Raw genomic sequence first — 14,023 nt, forward strand, 5'->3', positions numbered from 1 at the left:
GTATTCCTAGATTACTTTGATTAAGCTTATTCCCCAACATAGGAAACATTTTCTACTTGTTCTTACATATAATTAATTTTATATACAAAGAGTTTATTTTTAAATTTTTAATTTAGTTCAAAAATTAATTTAGTTTAAATTTTTAAAACTTACATAGGAAATATCTGTCACTAATTTAGTTTATTAATCTCCTATTATTTCTCATAAATTATTTTTTATATGCAAATAAAGGCACAGATGAAACTATTAAGACTAGAAGGCTAAAAATTAAAGAAATGGATAACTTAACTAGAGATGAGCAAGTTATTGTAAACTTTGAAGATCAACAAGCTATTGGGGAAAGCCAAGGTTTACTTGCTGGATATTTAGGGACATTAGCAGTTGATTGTAAGTTATTTCCAATCAATTTCTCAAAGTGGTCAGGACCTCTAGGTATACCTCGATCTAGGTTTGAAGAGTGTTTTAGTAACTTGCTGAAGGTATGTATTATGAATATTTATTTTTATCAAATGCCTATTAAAGTTATACATTAATAATGACATCTTGTTATTTATGTATAATTCTTTTTGATAGCCAAAATTCATTTCAAAATTTCTGAGGGCATTGCAAAGCGATATTGTAAATTGAGCCTTGCAAAAAAGTGGTCACAACATAGAATTAAGTTGTGGAATGAGTTCTATGATCCATGTATGAGTAGACAAGCAATCATTGATAATGTCCCAGTTGGCATCGACAAAGATCAATGGGCATCCTTCATTCAATATCGGTTTCTACCTTCTACAATGGTAACATGCTTTCTTTTTTAAAATTAATATTAATATGTGATCAATTCTTTAATCTTTATTTTTCTTTTTTAATAGGAGATGTGTAGGAGAAACAAAGAAGTTCGCAAGAAGCAAACAATTTTCCATACTGGTGGCTCAAAACCCATCTCAAGGAAAAGACATGAAATAGTATGAACTATAATTCATTTTTTTTTGTTTTTACTAAATTATGTTATGTTTCTTAACTTTTTTTTATATTTTTTTACATAGTTTTTACAAACTGGGCAAAAAATTAGCCGTGGAGAAATGTATATAGAAACTCATAAGAAGAAAGATGGGTTCTTTATGACTGATGAAGCAAGGAATATAGCGGTAAGTTGAATTTATTAGTCTAATTTAGTAAAAAATGTAACTTCAGAATCCGACAAGTTTTAATGGTATTTTATTATATTTTTGTTGTTTAAATTTTAATTGTAGGAACAAATTGAACTACTTATGACTCAAAATGAGAAAGATGAATCTGGACCATCCACAAATGATGCTATTGGCAAAGTGTTTGGGGAGGAGCATTCTAGTAGGGTGCGATGCTTGGGAATGGGAGCTACACCTACTAATACTTTTAGAGGTGCCAATCATCCTGGCCAGTTTGCTAATTCTTCAATTTCAATGTCTTCTACCAATTACTCCCAAGCTGATTTTAAACGTTTAGAGTCTAAATTTGATGGGACATTGATGCACTAAAGGCTTATTTCCTTTCTAAAGAAGGAAGAATTCCTGTTGAACTTACTAGTATATTTGACCACAGAGCTCAGGTAAATTGCCTTCTCTTGTGGCATTTATGTTGCACTAATCATGTTGAAAATTATGATGAATCATAACTGTTACCTTAATCTAATGTTCTAGCATTGTTAGTCTCGTATATTCTAACCTCACACCTCTACTCTTTTTAATTTGTTGTTCAAATTTTTGACATTTGAAAAGGTTAATGCTTTTTTTACACTTTGATTTTTTTTTCTTTTAAATTGTTGTTATAGTTCTATAAATGTTGGTAATTTTTAGGTTGACAATTTTGTTTTAATTTATTTTAGGCTAATGATGTTGAGAATGAAACTATTACACCAGCAACAGGAAGAACATCATCATCAGGTGAAAGCAATGAAAATCGTGAAGACATTGTTTAGTGTTATTTGAAAGACTGATTAGTTGTGAATTCTTTTTCTTTTTTTAGGATATTATGTTAGATTTTATTTACTAAACAAACTTATTCAAATAGTGAACTTATTAGTGGTAGTTGTGAATTTATTGAATTTTAACATTTTTAATTTTTATGAATTGATATATGAAGACAATGTTAATTAAGATATTATGCATTTTATTATAATATAAAAATGTTATTATTCATTACAATGAGTTATGAATTACATTTATATTTTATATGAATTTATTAGTATTAAAATTTTCCATATTTATTAATATCTTATAAAATAAAAAACTATATATATGCATAATAAAAATATAATGATAGTTTTATTTGTATAATGATTTTTAAATTGAGGCGGTTTATAATTTCCACAAATATAAAAAATAGATTTTAATCTTTTAATTTTGTAGGGGTTAAGAACACCCACAACGTCAATCAAGACTGCCGCAGAATAGGGTAACTGGATGCCTTCGAAAACCGACGCAATATATTGAAAACCCCCACAATTTGCGGAGGGCAAAAAACCCCCGCAATTTGAATTTGACATAGCGTCGGTTTTTTAAAAACCCCGTAACTAAACCGCAAGACACCTAACTCTGTCAGTTTTTGAAACCGCCGTTACACAACTTGCGGGGGTTAAAAACCCCGGCAAATTAGCGCCTTTTTTGTAGTGTCACGTAAGGTATTACTTGGACGACCCAGTGCACTTGCTGGTTAATTGTGCGGAGTTGTGAAAAGTGTACTCATAATTTCATGCACCAGAAGGTATGGAACTAAATATAAAAATATAAAAGAACAATTATTCTAAAAGATTCTTTAATTTATATAAAATCAGATATGGAGATACAAATTAAACAAGAGGGTTATCGATCTATCTCAATCTATACAGGCATATAACTCAAAAAATTATATTCATCGAACTAAAGAAGATGAGTCAGTTTCTATCATCATTAGTCACCTATTGTAATTGAGAACACATCAAATTAGCAGCAACAAGTTTAATCCATAAATTAAATGCGATGGCAATGCTAATAATTAATTTGGTAATTACCAAAAGAGAGACAACAAAATACAATTCATGGTTTGAACAGAGGATGCAAGCAAAATAAGTTCAGATAATAGCCAAAATAAGTCTAGAGAATATTTTAAAGGATGAAAACCTAACCTAATATCACCATTGGCTCTGTGCCCCTGGTTTAGGAGGGAGAAATAGACTGATGCCGATAGTAAAGGCGGACACAATGGCCACGGCGAGATGCGATGACACTGTTGGAGGAGCCGGACGCGGGCAGTGCGAACAGGGGTCACGGGTGGACGTGATAGACGGTGATGGAGATGCGACAACTCTGGTGGATCGGAGGAGGTGGACACACAGAGGTCACGAAGGCTTAGGATGTGAGAGATGGTGGTGAGACGCGACAGCGCTGGTGGAGGAAGTGGACCCAGGGGCAGTGGAATCAGGGTCATGGATGCCAAGGATGCGATAGATGGTGATGGAGATAGATGAAGGAGTGAAAGACAGAAAGAATGTGGCAGTGTTGGTGAGCGGTGGTGAAAGAGCTGTCAGCGAAGGTTCAAGTCTGAAAGTGAAGTGTTTTTCTGAGTTGAGAGTCTTTAGTATTTGAGGGTCAGGGGTTAGGAGACGATGAGAAAAAAGAGAAGAAGAATTTTTTATTATATATTAATTTAAATAAAATATAATATTTAACTATATCTAATCATGTATAATTAATGATATATTCGTATTAGTATTTGTATATAAATAATATTTAATATCTTTAAAATATATTAAATTTTAATTTTTTTAAATTATTTAATTATTAGTTGACTAAAATTAATGATACCACATATCAATATTGGTTCATATGTACAAAATATAAATTCTCTCATAAATTTTGGGTATGAAAACAACCACCTAAAATATATACATTGGTCACTCAAATCAGTAGGTGTATATTAAATGCCACACATGAATACTTCATTAATTATGTTGCTTTTAATACGTGGTATGGCATATAATTAGTTTTAGGCAATCATGATTTACTATTTCTTACTAAATTTTCAATTCTTTCAACATCCATACGCAGCTGAAATATTTACCCAATAAGTATGTCATGTTCTATTAAAATACCAAACAAGAGTCTTCTTCTCAAAATGGCACCACACATGGTCTTTGATTGGTTATTTGTTTGTTTCTAATAAGATAGTAGAGCAGTTCTTTTTTTTTTTCTTTACACCATTATCAGTGTTTAGATCATTTCAATATAGTAAATGTATATGGGGTGGTATTCCCCTTTTGTACACTACCCATAGTACTGGGAACGCGTATATTATTAACGGACAGTCGGACACATACAAAGCGTACTGTCGGATTTTATAGTTTTTTAGTCAACATCGCATTTGATGATTCAAAGTAACATGTATTAGTAACAATGTACATGTAACAAGGAATTTATATAACGGATCAACATTTGGAGTCTTTTATTGAAGCATGAGTTTCAAGAAAGGGAAGCTTCTTTTGTCTAGCTAGAAAAGTGACAAGAGTCACAAGGAGCTACTAATAGCTTACATTGCACATATGAATGTAATTTTCCTACACTATATGCATTCTATCTAATGGAATATGGCCTAATCTTAAATGTCATAGGTCACTATCACTACTAGATGCATGAGACATGCTTATTTGTGCAGATTGTGGTGAGGTACTTTTCGCTCGGAAATGGAACCATATCCTGATTTGCTTTTATCTTTAGCATATACAGGCCATGATCCACTTCAATTGTGCCAATTTTCTTTAAGGTACTCAGACCCTAGATCTTACACGCAAGTTCAGTTATAAAACACTTGCAATTTAAAGTTTTAATCATTTTGAAATCAAAATAAAATTGAAATTAAAGGTTGGGATATAAAGTACTTCAGTAATATATAAGTCTTTTGTGAAAAATATGGTCCCAACAATGGGGGTAATTATGTAAGATAGATCCATTTGGAAGTTTGACCAAAAATGGATTGATGTGTCTATAACTTGAGAAATTTGATAGTGTGTGAGACATGGTCAGTGGCACCAATGTCCACAATCCATGATTTAAAGTAAAAATTGTGCATTGTAAGTAAGTAAGTAATATGAGTGCTCATTAAACTTTAAATGTGCATACCAGGATTTATAATGAAGGGAACTGGCCGAGGAGTTTTGAAGTATCACCTTGATGTTGTGAATCAATTCTCCTAAGCAGCTATGTTATTAATGTTGGTAGCTCGTTGCTTCATGTGAGGTGGATAGTCGTACTTTTGATAGCACACATCAACCAAGTGTCTTGCCTTGTTGCAGAATGAGCAAATATTTTGTTGATATCCATGCCGGTTTTCGCCTCTACATCTACCACTATTGCCTCGGCCATTATCACCTCCTCTGCCACGAGAGGTGAATTTTGTAGAACTATTCCGATTGTTTGAAGCATAAGTTTGAGTAGAAGCTACCATAATATAAGGATTGTGGCTGACTAGATCAACTGCCCTGAGCTGTCGTTCTTATTGAGTGAGGAGTGAAAACACCTCATTAACGCTGGGCAGCGGCTTATCCATCATGATTTGAGAGCCAATATGAGCATATTGCTCGTTGAGACCTCGGAGGAACTTCACGATGTAAGTTTTTGTATCATGCATGTGAACCACCTCTAAGCCACATTCAGTTATGCTACACACACAAGTCTTTTTAACTTACAAGTCTTCCAAGTTGGGCCAAATCCAACAAAAGCTACGCTCACCTACAAAAGCGTGTTAACACGCGCATCACGTTTCCAAAGCGCTCCTTTACCGTTATGAACGACTTTTTTTCTTTTTCCTCAATGAAAACCACAACTGTCATTTTTTCTTCGCGTTTCTCCTCCTCCTCCTCGTCTTCTTTCTTCTTCTCCTTCTTCTTTGTATTTTTCCTCCTTTTTCTTTGGTGTTTCATCTTCATCGTCGTGTTTCTCCTCCTTCTTCTTTTGATTTTGCAATATTATGTATTTTTTTCTTCTTTGTTTGATTTTTTCCTCCCAAAAAGAATTATGAGAATATGAAATAAGAAGATGAAGAAGAAGAAACAGCAGAAGATGAGGAAGACGAAGAGGAAGAGTTCTGAATTATGCAGAACTTCTCAAAATAACAATACACCCAAATATCTTCGTTTTACACCCAAATTTACTGCAAATACAGAAATGAGTTATGCTACGTGTACACTAAAATCAACCACCAAAGTCAGCTACCAATTATAAAATACATACTGGAATACAAATATGCATTGAAAATAAATTAAACCACACATGTATTTATACACAAATACATTGGTGGATGATTTTAGTGGCTGATTTTAGTGTACAATAGCATTTTTGTACAGAAAAATGTTTCCTCTAAAGCTGCATTTTTTTTCTTCTTTTCCTTATTTCTTTCTTTTTTTTAGTTAAATGAATGTAAGTTCATCCTCTTCCAAGTAATTTTGCAGCATTATATGATTCTTCTTTTTCTTTGTTTGATTTTTTTGTTTTTATTCTTATTAACAGAGTAAAACAAGAAGAAATTTGAGAAGGTAAAACAAAAAGGAAAAGATGAATAAGAAAAAAAAAGAAGAAAAAGATGGTGATAATGATGAAAAAAAAGAACCAGCAGAAGATGAGGAGGAGGAAGAAGAAGAGTTCTGAATTATGCAGAACTTATCAGAATAAAAATACACACAAATTTGCTGCAAATACAAAAATGAGTTATGCTACGTGTACACTAAAATCAGTCACCAAAGTCAGCCACCAGTATAAAATACATACTGGAATATAAATATATATTGAAAATAAATTAAACCACACATATATTTATACACAAATACATTGGTTGCTGATTTTAGTGGTTGATTTTAGTGTACAAATAACATTTTTGTACAGAAAAAAGTTTCCTCCAATGCTATATTTTTTTCTTCTTCTTTTCCTTATTTCTTTCTTTCTTTTAGTTAAATGAATGTAAGTTCATCATTTTTCAAGTAATTTTAGAGCATTATGTGTTTCTTCTTTTTCTTTGTTTGATTTTTTGTTTTTGTTCTTGTTAAAAGAGTAAAACAAGAAGAAACTTGAGAAGGTAAAATAAAAAGAAAAAGATGAATAAGAAAAAAAGAAGATGGTGATGGTGATGAAAAAAAAAGAAACAGCAGAAGATGAGGAGGAGGAAGAGAAAGAGCTCTAAATTATGTAGAACTTATCAAAATAAAAATACACCCAAAATTTCTTAAAATACACCCAAATATCTTCGTGTTACACCTAAATATCTTCATTTTACACCCAAATTTGCTGCAAATACAGAAATAAGTTATGCTACGTGTATACTAAAATTAGTCACCAAAGTCAGCCACCAGTATAAAATACATACTGGAATACAAATATACATTGAAAATAAGTTAAACCACACATGTATTTATATACAAATACATTGGTGGCTGATTTTAGTATACAAATAGCTTTTTGTACAGAAAAATATTTTCTCTAATGCTACATTTTTTTCTTCTGAATTAAACCACACCTCAACCACTTGATTGGATTCAAAACAATAAAAGGAGGAGAAGACTTGTAAAGACTTGTATGAGAAAAACGCTTGTATGTGGAGAATAAACTGCTCATCAATACCATAGAGGGGCTACAAAATACACCCAAAATAGACCATATTAAAACAAGCATAAACTATAGAATGCAAATAGAACTATAAAACCATCATAAAAAATAACAAAAATCAGATTCATGAATCATCATTAAACAGAAACTAAAATAATTAAACTAAAAGAATAAGACAATTCACCCTCAGTGAGATGAAAAGTCATAAATTATAAATACACCCAAACTTTCCTAAAATACAACCAAATATTCCTGATTTACACCCGAACGTCTGATATAAAATGCAGAAAATTCATCAGAACTAGTACATTAGATTCAATTCAAACAAGGAACAATGAATAATAAATTTCACAGGCAAAGTCCACGTATTATTCAGCTACACAATCATAAACTACTAACTAGATTCAAATTTAAATTTAATTATTAACTGGAATTAAACTACACCTCAGAAATTTCATTGGATTCAAATTCAAAATCCACTTTGTTCTGGTTGAGCTAACAATCTGAAGTTGAATCATCCATTATCTTCAAAATGATTTCAGAGCTTGATTTCAGAAACAATGGAAAATGAGAAAATCGAAGAAAGAGAACAGAGAGAGAAACTTACGCAAACGACGAAGGAGAAGACAGAGAGAAACACACGAAAGAGATCGAAGAGAGAAGGTCAAGAAAATGCAGAAGAAATTTGAAAAAGGAAACAAAATCCTTTTGAAAAAGGAAGTTATATATTCGCGTGTTGATTGATTGAAAAATCTGTTAAGGAGGCACGTGAAACATACATGCCATATGAAGCGCGTTTTAGGGATAAGGAATATTGAGAACTTGTAAGACTTGTATAGTGAAAAGGCTTGTATGTGGAGATTAATTGTTTCTATTAATATAGGTCAATAGAAACTCATGTTTATCATTTGATCTTAGTTGCGAAAATATACACTTGCATGGATATTGATATATTCGAAAATACAGATCTCTCTCTACTTTACTCTGAAATGGAACATAATGGATCCAATAACTACCAAAATACATAATTCAATGTCGTAAGACCCAATATCTCTGTCCATGTATTACCTGCTAAATACGATTTTGTGTATTTGTATATCTATGTCTCAGTATCCTATCTTTATAAACAAATGCAACCTTAAATCACATAGAGTTTTATATTATTGTTTTATCTTGTCCATGGTTCTGAAAATCGGACCAAACTACCCAGTCGAACCGATTCAACCAAAAATCGACGATGAAAATGGTCTAATCCACCACCAATAACTGCTGATGAGAGAACCGTTCAAAAACCACTGAACCAGCCAGTTGACCGGATCAGTAACCGGCTAGTTCTAAGAAAACGACGCTGTTTTGTTTTGTTTTTTTTTTTAAAAAAGAAAAACCAAAACTAAGCTGAAGCCATTCGGGAACCCCCCTTCCCCAATCATTCGTGCAAATCCCTTTGAAGCAAAGTGAAAGCACCAAATTAAAACGGCAAAACCCTAGCCCTAGGTTCCTTGCCGCTGCCGTCCCCAGGTTCTTGGCGCCTCCACTTCTTCCTCTTTCCCCTGTCTGGAACCCAGGTAGTTCGGCACGTCGTCCACTGGCTTCTCTGTTCGTGGCTTGGAGCAGCTCGTCGTCGGGTCGCTTCTTGCCGTCGTCTCCCCTCAAAAGAAACCCTAGCCTCCTCCACCGTCGCCGCTGTTTTTCTTACTGTTGTTGTCCATCGCGCTCAAGATCTTCGTCTGTTATTCATGCTCCAACCCCTCTCCTCATTCCCCAATCTCCAGCTTCTTCGTCGTGCTCATTGAGTCGGTGTGCTCCAACCCCTCTTTCTGCTCACTCGCGCTTTACCCGCCATTCCTCGTCATACTCGTCATACTCGTCACCTGGTCGCCGTCGTCTGTCGTGCTAGTCCTCTCTCCATCAAATCTAGGGTTACTAACGGATTTATTTTTTTGATTTGATAATTTGATGCAGCAATCGGGTTTAATGTTGAAACCGTCAACATTAAATTTTAAGTTTGGGACTTAGGTAACAACTTTACTCATGTAAATGTAAATGTTTTTGGCAGATTTGTGATACTGAATTTGGAACCAATTAAAGAGATTATTCTAAATGTATGCTAGTTTAGAAACTTGGTAACCCATGATCAGAAATTACTTAGTCACGCCATAGTTTAGATGACTACATAGTTAAAAATTTGTGTCTCTGTTTCTAAATGTGTTTTGGGGGATCATCCCTAGTTGCTGTACACATACAATGTTTATCTCATGCTAAATATATTCCTACTGCTAGTTATAATGCACTAAGGTTTTGTTAAAATTGTGCTAAAAATCTTGATAAGTAGAAAAAATTGTACTGCGTTGTTTGTGCTGAGATTTTGTACTGCTACATACTTGGGATTTAGAGCAACTCCAATGGGCATATGTTGAGGCCCTGTTTCTGACAAAAGGAGAACTAGGACCGTTGGAGTAAAATGGAGTGGGGACCTTGCACAAGGACCGATGGGACAAAGTCCCTCTGAACGGGGGCTGAGAGCAACTTTGGCAAGTTATTATTTAAATAAATAATTATATTTTTATTTAATTAATGATTTATATTAATTATATTAAGTAATAATTATTTAAATAATAATTATTTAAATAATGATTTATATTTTTATTTAATTATTTAAATAATAATTAATTTAATAATAATTATAATAATTAATTATATTAAGTAATTATATTTTTATTTAATTAATAATTTATATTAATTATTTAAATAATAGTTAAATTATAATTAATTTATTAATAATTATAATAATTAATTAGATTAAATAATTAATTTTTATTTAATTAATAATTTATATTAATTATTTATATCAAAAATAATATTAAATATTATTTATATTTATATTATTCAATGTTCTGAAAACCGGACCGGACCGGCCAGTTCAACCGGGTTAACCGGAAACCGGTCATCTAGCCGGTCCGGTTCACCTATAAAACCACGCTGCCAAAAACCGGTCGAACCGGTGGTTAACCGACAAACCAGATGAACCGGTCCAGTTTCTTCAAGTACCGGTTTTCCCCCAGTCAATAAAAACGGCGTCGTTTGTTTTTTTTTTTTTAAAAAAAAAAGAAAAAACGCCTAAGAGTGAAGATTGCGTTGCAGCCAACCCTAAATCTCTAATCACTAATCAATTAAACTCTTCCAAGAAGGCAAGAACACTCCCACTCCCAAAGTCCCAACCCTAAGCTCTTCTAGGCTGGAGCTTCTGCATGCAAAGGAGAACCGACACCGTGAATCGAGGGTCACTGTCGCGGATAGTCCGTCACCGTCGCGGGTCGTCGCCCACCGTCGCGGGTCGTCGCCTACCGCCGCGGGTCGTCGCTCACGGTTCTGTTCTCTATTTCGAGGCTCGAGCTTCTGGCCTTCTGTTCTCTACTTCATCTTGCAGTAAGTTCTGGTTTCTGGCTCTTTCTTCTGTTCTTAGCTTCTTGCTGTTTTCATTTTTTGTTCTGGGCTTCTGATCTTCCGTTTATATTCCTGTAATTTTTTTATTTTGTTTCTGGCTTCTGTTCTTCTGTTCATTTTGTGTTCTGGGCTTCTGTTCTTGACTTCTTGTGTTCATATTCTGTTTTTATTTCTGGCTTCTGTTCTTCTTCAATATATCAATTATTATATGATTAATGAAATGTTAAATAAATTTGTTGCATGTTGAATTTGAGAATTAATTTGATGTATGTTGAATTTGAGAATTTTGCTCTGCTCTGTTCTTCTATTTCGTTCTGTTTTCAATTCTGCGCTGTTCAATTTAGATGGAACAGTCACAAAATGATCAGCAACAACAACATAATGCTGTACAAGAAATTTGGATTTTTTATTTGCGTTTTACAGAAATTTTCAATTTGTTTAGTGTGCAATAGCATTGCTATACTTTGTACTAGGGTAGATAATTTTCTATGTCAATTGATAAAGTGTGTGTTCAGGCCCATTGTTGGTCCAAACTCCAAACCCTATAACAGAACTTTGTTATGAATAACAGAACTTTGTTATGAATGAATGATCTTGTTTTCAATGGATGCTGATTGTTGCTTGTGTGGTTTGTTTGTTGCAGAAAGTACAAAAGGTTCTTTTGCAATCCGATGTTCACTCAAGATCTGCTTGAGTTTTTTATTTATTTTGAATACTATATAGAATATTTTGGATTTTGGATTCTGGATTCTGTGGTTCTGAATTTTTTTTTAATGCTATATTCAATGTTGTGATTTGTATATTGAATTTTTTTTATAATTTCACTGTATATTTAATTAAACCGGTTTAACCACGGTTCGGCCCTGGTCAGACCAATGAACCATTGAACCAGTCACTTGACCGGTTCAATGACCGGTCCGGTTCTCAGAACCTTGATATTATTATATTAAATTAGCCGTTGTAAAAATAACCGTTGCACAAATTGCCGTTAGAAACTAGCCGTTACTATGTTACCGTTATTATTAATAAATTAATATTTTTTTTACTCTATATATACCACTTAGATACACTTGTATTCTCACACTCTCTACTACTCTTCTTCATCTTCTTCCAAGTTTACAAAATCAAAATTCTGCTACTATTATTTTTTGTTCGAAAAAATGGATCCACATTACTATTATTTCCAAGTTTAATATTAATATCTTTTAATAGTACATTATTTTTAAATTTAAATATTTAAATTACATTATTAAAAAAATTAATTACATTAATTACAAATATTTTGATTAATTAATTAAGTGGGACCACAACAGGGACTAAAGTTAGTTCCTCCTAATGGAGAAGAGAGAGATGTTTTGAGTTCCTATTTACTGTTTATGACGCAAAAACTGATGTGGAGTTACTTTTTATGACAGGTGGGCCATAAACAGGAACTGGGATGAGTTCCCTACTGGAGATGGTCTTAGACCAACTCCAATAATTGCTTTTTTGGAGTTCCTGTTACTGTTCACGTCAGTAAAAATAGGAACTAACTATTAGAGTGAGTTGAGAAAAAATGCTTTCTCTTGTATCAAGAAAGGGGAGTCCCTCTGAATGGGGACTCCCATTGTTCAATAATTATATAAAATAAATAATTATATAAAATTTTAATTAATTAAATAATTATATTAAATAATTAAATAATAATTAATTTAGTAATAATTATAATAAATAATTATATTTTTATTTAATTAATAATTTATATTAATTATTTAAATAATAATTAATTAAGTAATTAAATTATAATTAATTTATTAATAATTATAATAATTAATTAGATTAAATAATTAAATTTACTTACATTAAAAAATGCATTTAATTTTTACACCTTACAAACTAAATTTTAGTTGGGTTGGTTATTTTTATTTTTAAAATTTAAAATGCTAACCACATTATTAAAATTAGCAGTTGTAAAAACTAGCCGTTGCAAAATTAGCCGTTAAAAATTTTAATTAGTGTAATCTCGAATTATATATTATGTATTATTCTTATATATAAATTTATTTAATATTAATATCTTTTAATAGTGAATTATTTTTAAATTTATAAATTTAAATAATATATTGAAAAAAATTAATTATATTAATTTTATGTATTTTAATTAATTAATTAAGTGGGACCACAATATCAACTAAAGTTAGTTCCTCTTAATTGAGAAGATTGAGATGCTTTGAGTTCCTATTTACTGTTTATAACGTAAAAGATGATGTAGAGTTACTTTTTATGACAGATAGGGCATAAATAGGGATTGAGATGAGTTCCCTACTGGAGATGGTCTTAGAATTTTTGTTGATTATTTGTTGATAATTTATTTGGGTCTTCGTCCGCCGCAGTCAATGCTCACTTGTTCGTCTTTTTTATGTTCTTTTCAGAAATCATTGAATGAATATTGAATGTTTTATATTTTTATTGAGTGATTATCTGATTAATGATTATTGCTTAGTTCTGGCTGCTCTGTTTTACTCCTGTTGTGTGGTTTATGACTTTTTTGGGTAGTGATATGCTGTTGGTGATGTGCTGCCTTGTGTTTTTGTTTTGTGACTTAATTATGCCTAGATTGTGACTGCTCTATTCTTGTTGTCCTTTGAATGCTGAAAATAGATTACTTCTGCTTTTGCCATGTTATAAAGAACCTTAGAATATGTGTAGATTGCCATGCTGTGCTAAAAATTATATCCAAAATTTATAGTAGGGAGATCATTGTGCGCAATAGAGCATGATTTCACAAATTTAAAGAGGGTAATGTTCTTGCAGAAATTATTGGTGAATCCAGAAGTAAACAAATGCTTCTGATATCACTTTGATGTAATTTCGTAGATAAACTGAATACAGCTTTCATTCTACTATACTTATTGTAATTGAAAGTGAAAGAAATGTCTGTGTATACAACGTTAAGACTCTTGAAATTGATAATTTTTTGCACTTAATTCTAATATTCTTTTGTT

At 32.1% G+C, this 14,023-nt stretch overlaps 1 protein-coding gene and 1 long non-coding RNA gene across 2 annotated transcripts; both read left to right on the plus strand.

Annotated features, from left to right (window-relative positions):
• Positions 1–275: 275 nt before the first annotated feature.
• On the plus strand, positions 276–1,945 carry LOC112763704 (uncharacterized). The gene is made up of 6 exons (XM_025809306.1): positions 276–387; positions 574–785; positions 861–953; positions 1,035–1,136; positions 1,242–1,343; positions 1,853–1,945. The coding sequence occupies exons 1-6, from the start codon at positions 276–278 to the stop codon at positions 1,943–1,945; spliced, it is 714 nt and encodes a 237-aa protein (XP_025665091.1).
• Positions 1,946–10,718: 8,773 nt separating this feature from the next.
• On the plus strand, positions 10,719–11,839 carry LOC140180847 (uncharacterized). Its single transcript, XR_011874869.1, has 2 exons — positions 10,719–11,021; positions 11,683–11,839. It is a non-coding gene; the product is annotated as an uncharacterized lncRNA (long non-coding RNA).
• The last annotated feature ends 2,184 nt before the right edge of the window (positions 11,840–14,023 follow it).

Source organism: Arachis hypogaea, chromosome 17, assembly GCF_003086295.3.
Source record: "Arachis hypogaea cultivar Tifrunner chromosome 17, arahy.Tifrunner.gnm2.J5K5, whole genome shotgun sequence".
NCBI classification, from domain to species: Eukaryota; Viridiplantae; Streptophyta; class Magnoliopsida; order Fabales; family Fabaceae; genus Arachis; species Arachis hypogaea.

Bases quoted from the DNA above. Each gene is read 5' to 3' on its own strand.
- LOC112763704 (XM_025809306.1), top strand. From the start codon at position 276: ATGGATAACTTAACTAGAGATGAGCAAGTTATTGTAAACTTTGAAGAT. The intron at 954-1,034 runs GTATGAACTATA...TTTTTTACATAG, and splicing joins CAAGGAAAAGACATGAAATA to TTTTTACAAACTGGGCAAAA. The intron at 1,344-1,852 runs GTGCGATGCTTG...AATTTATTTTAG, and splicing joins GGGAGGAGCATTCTAGTAGG to GCTAATGATGTTGAGAATGA.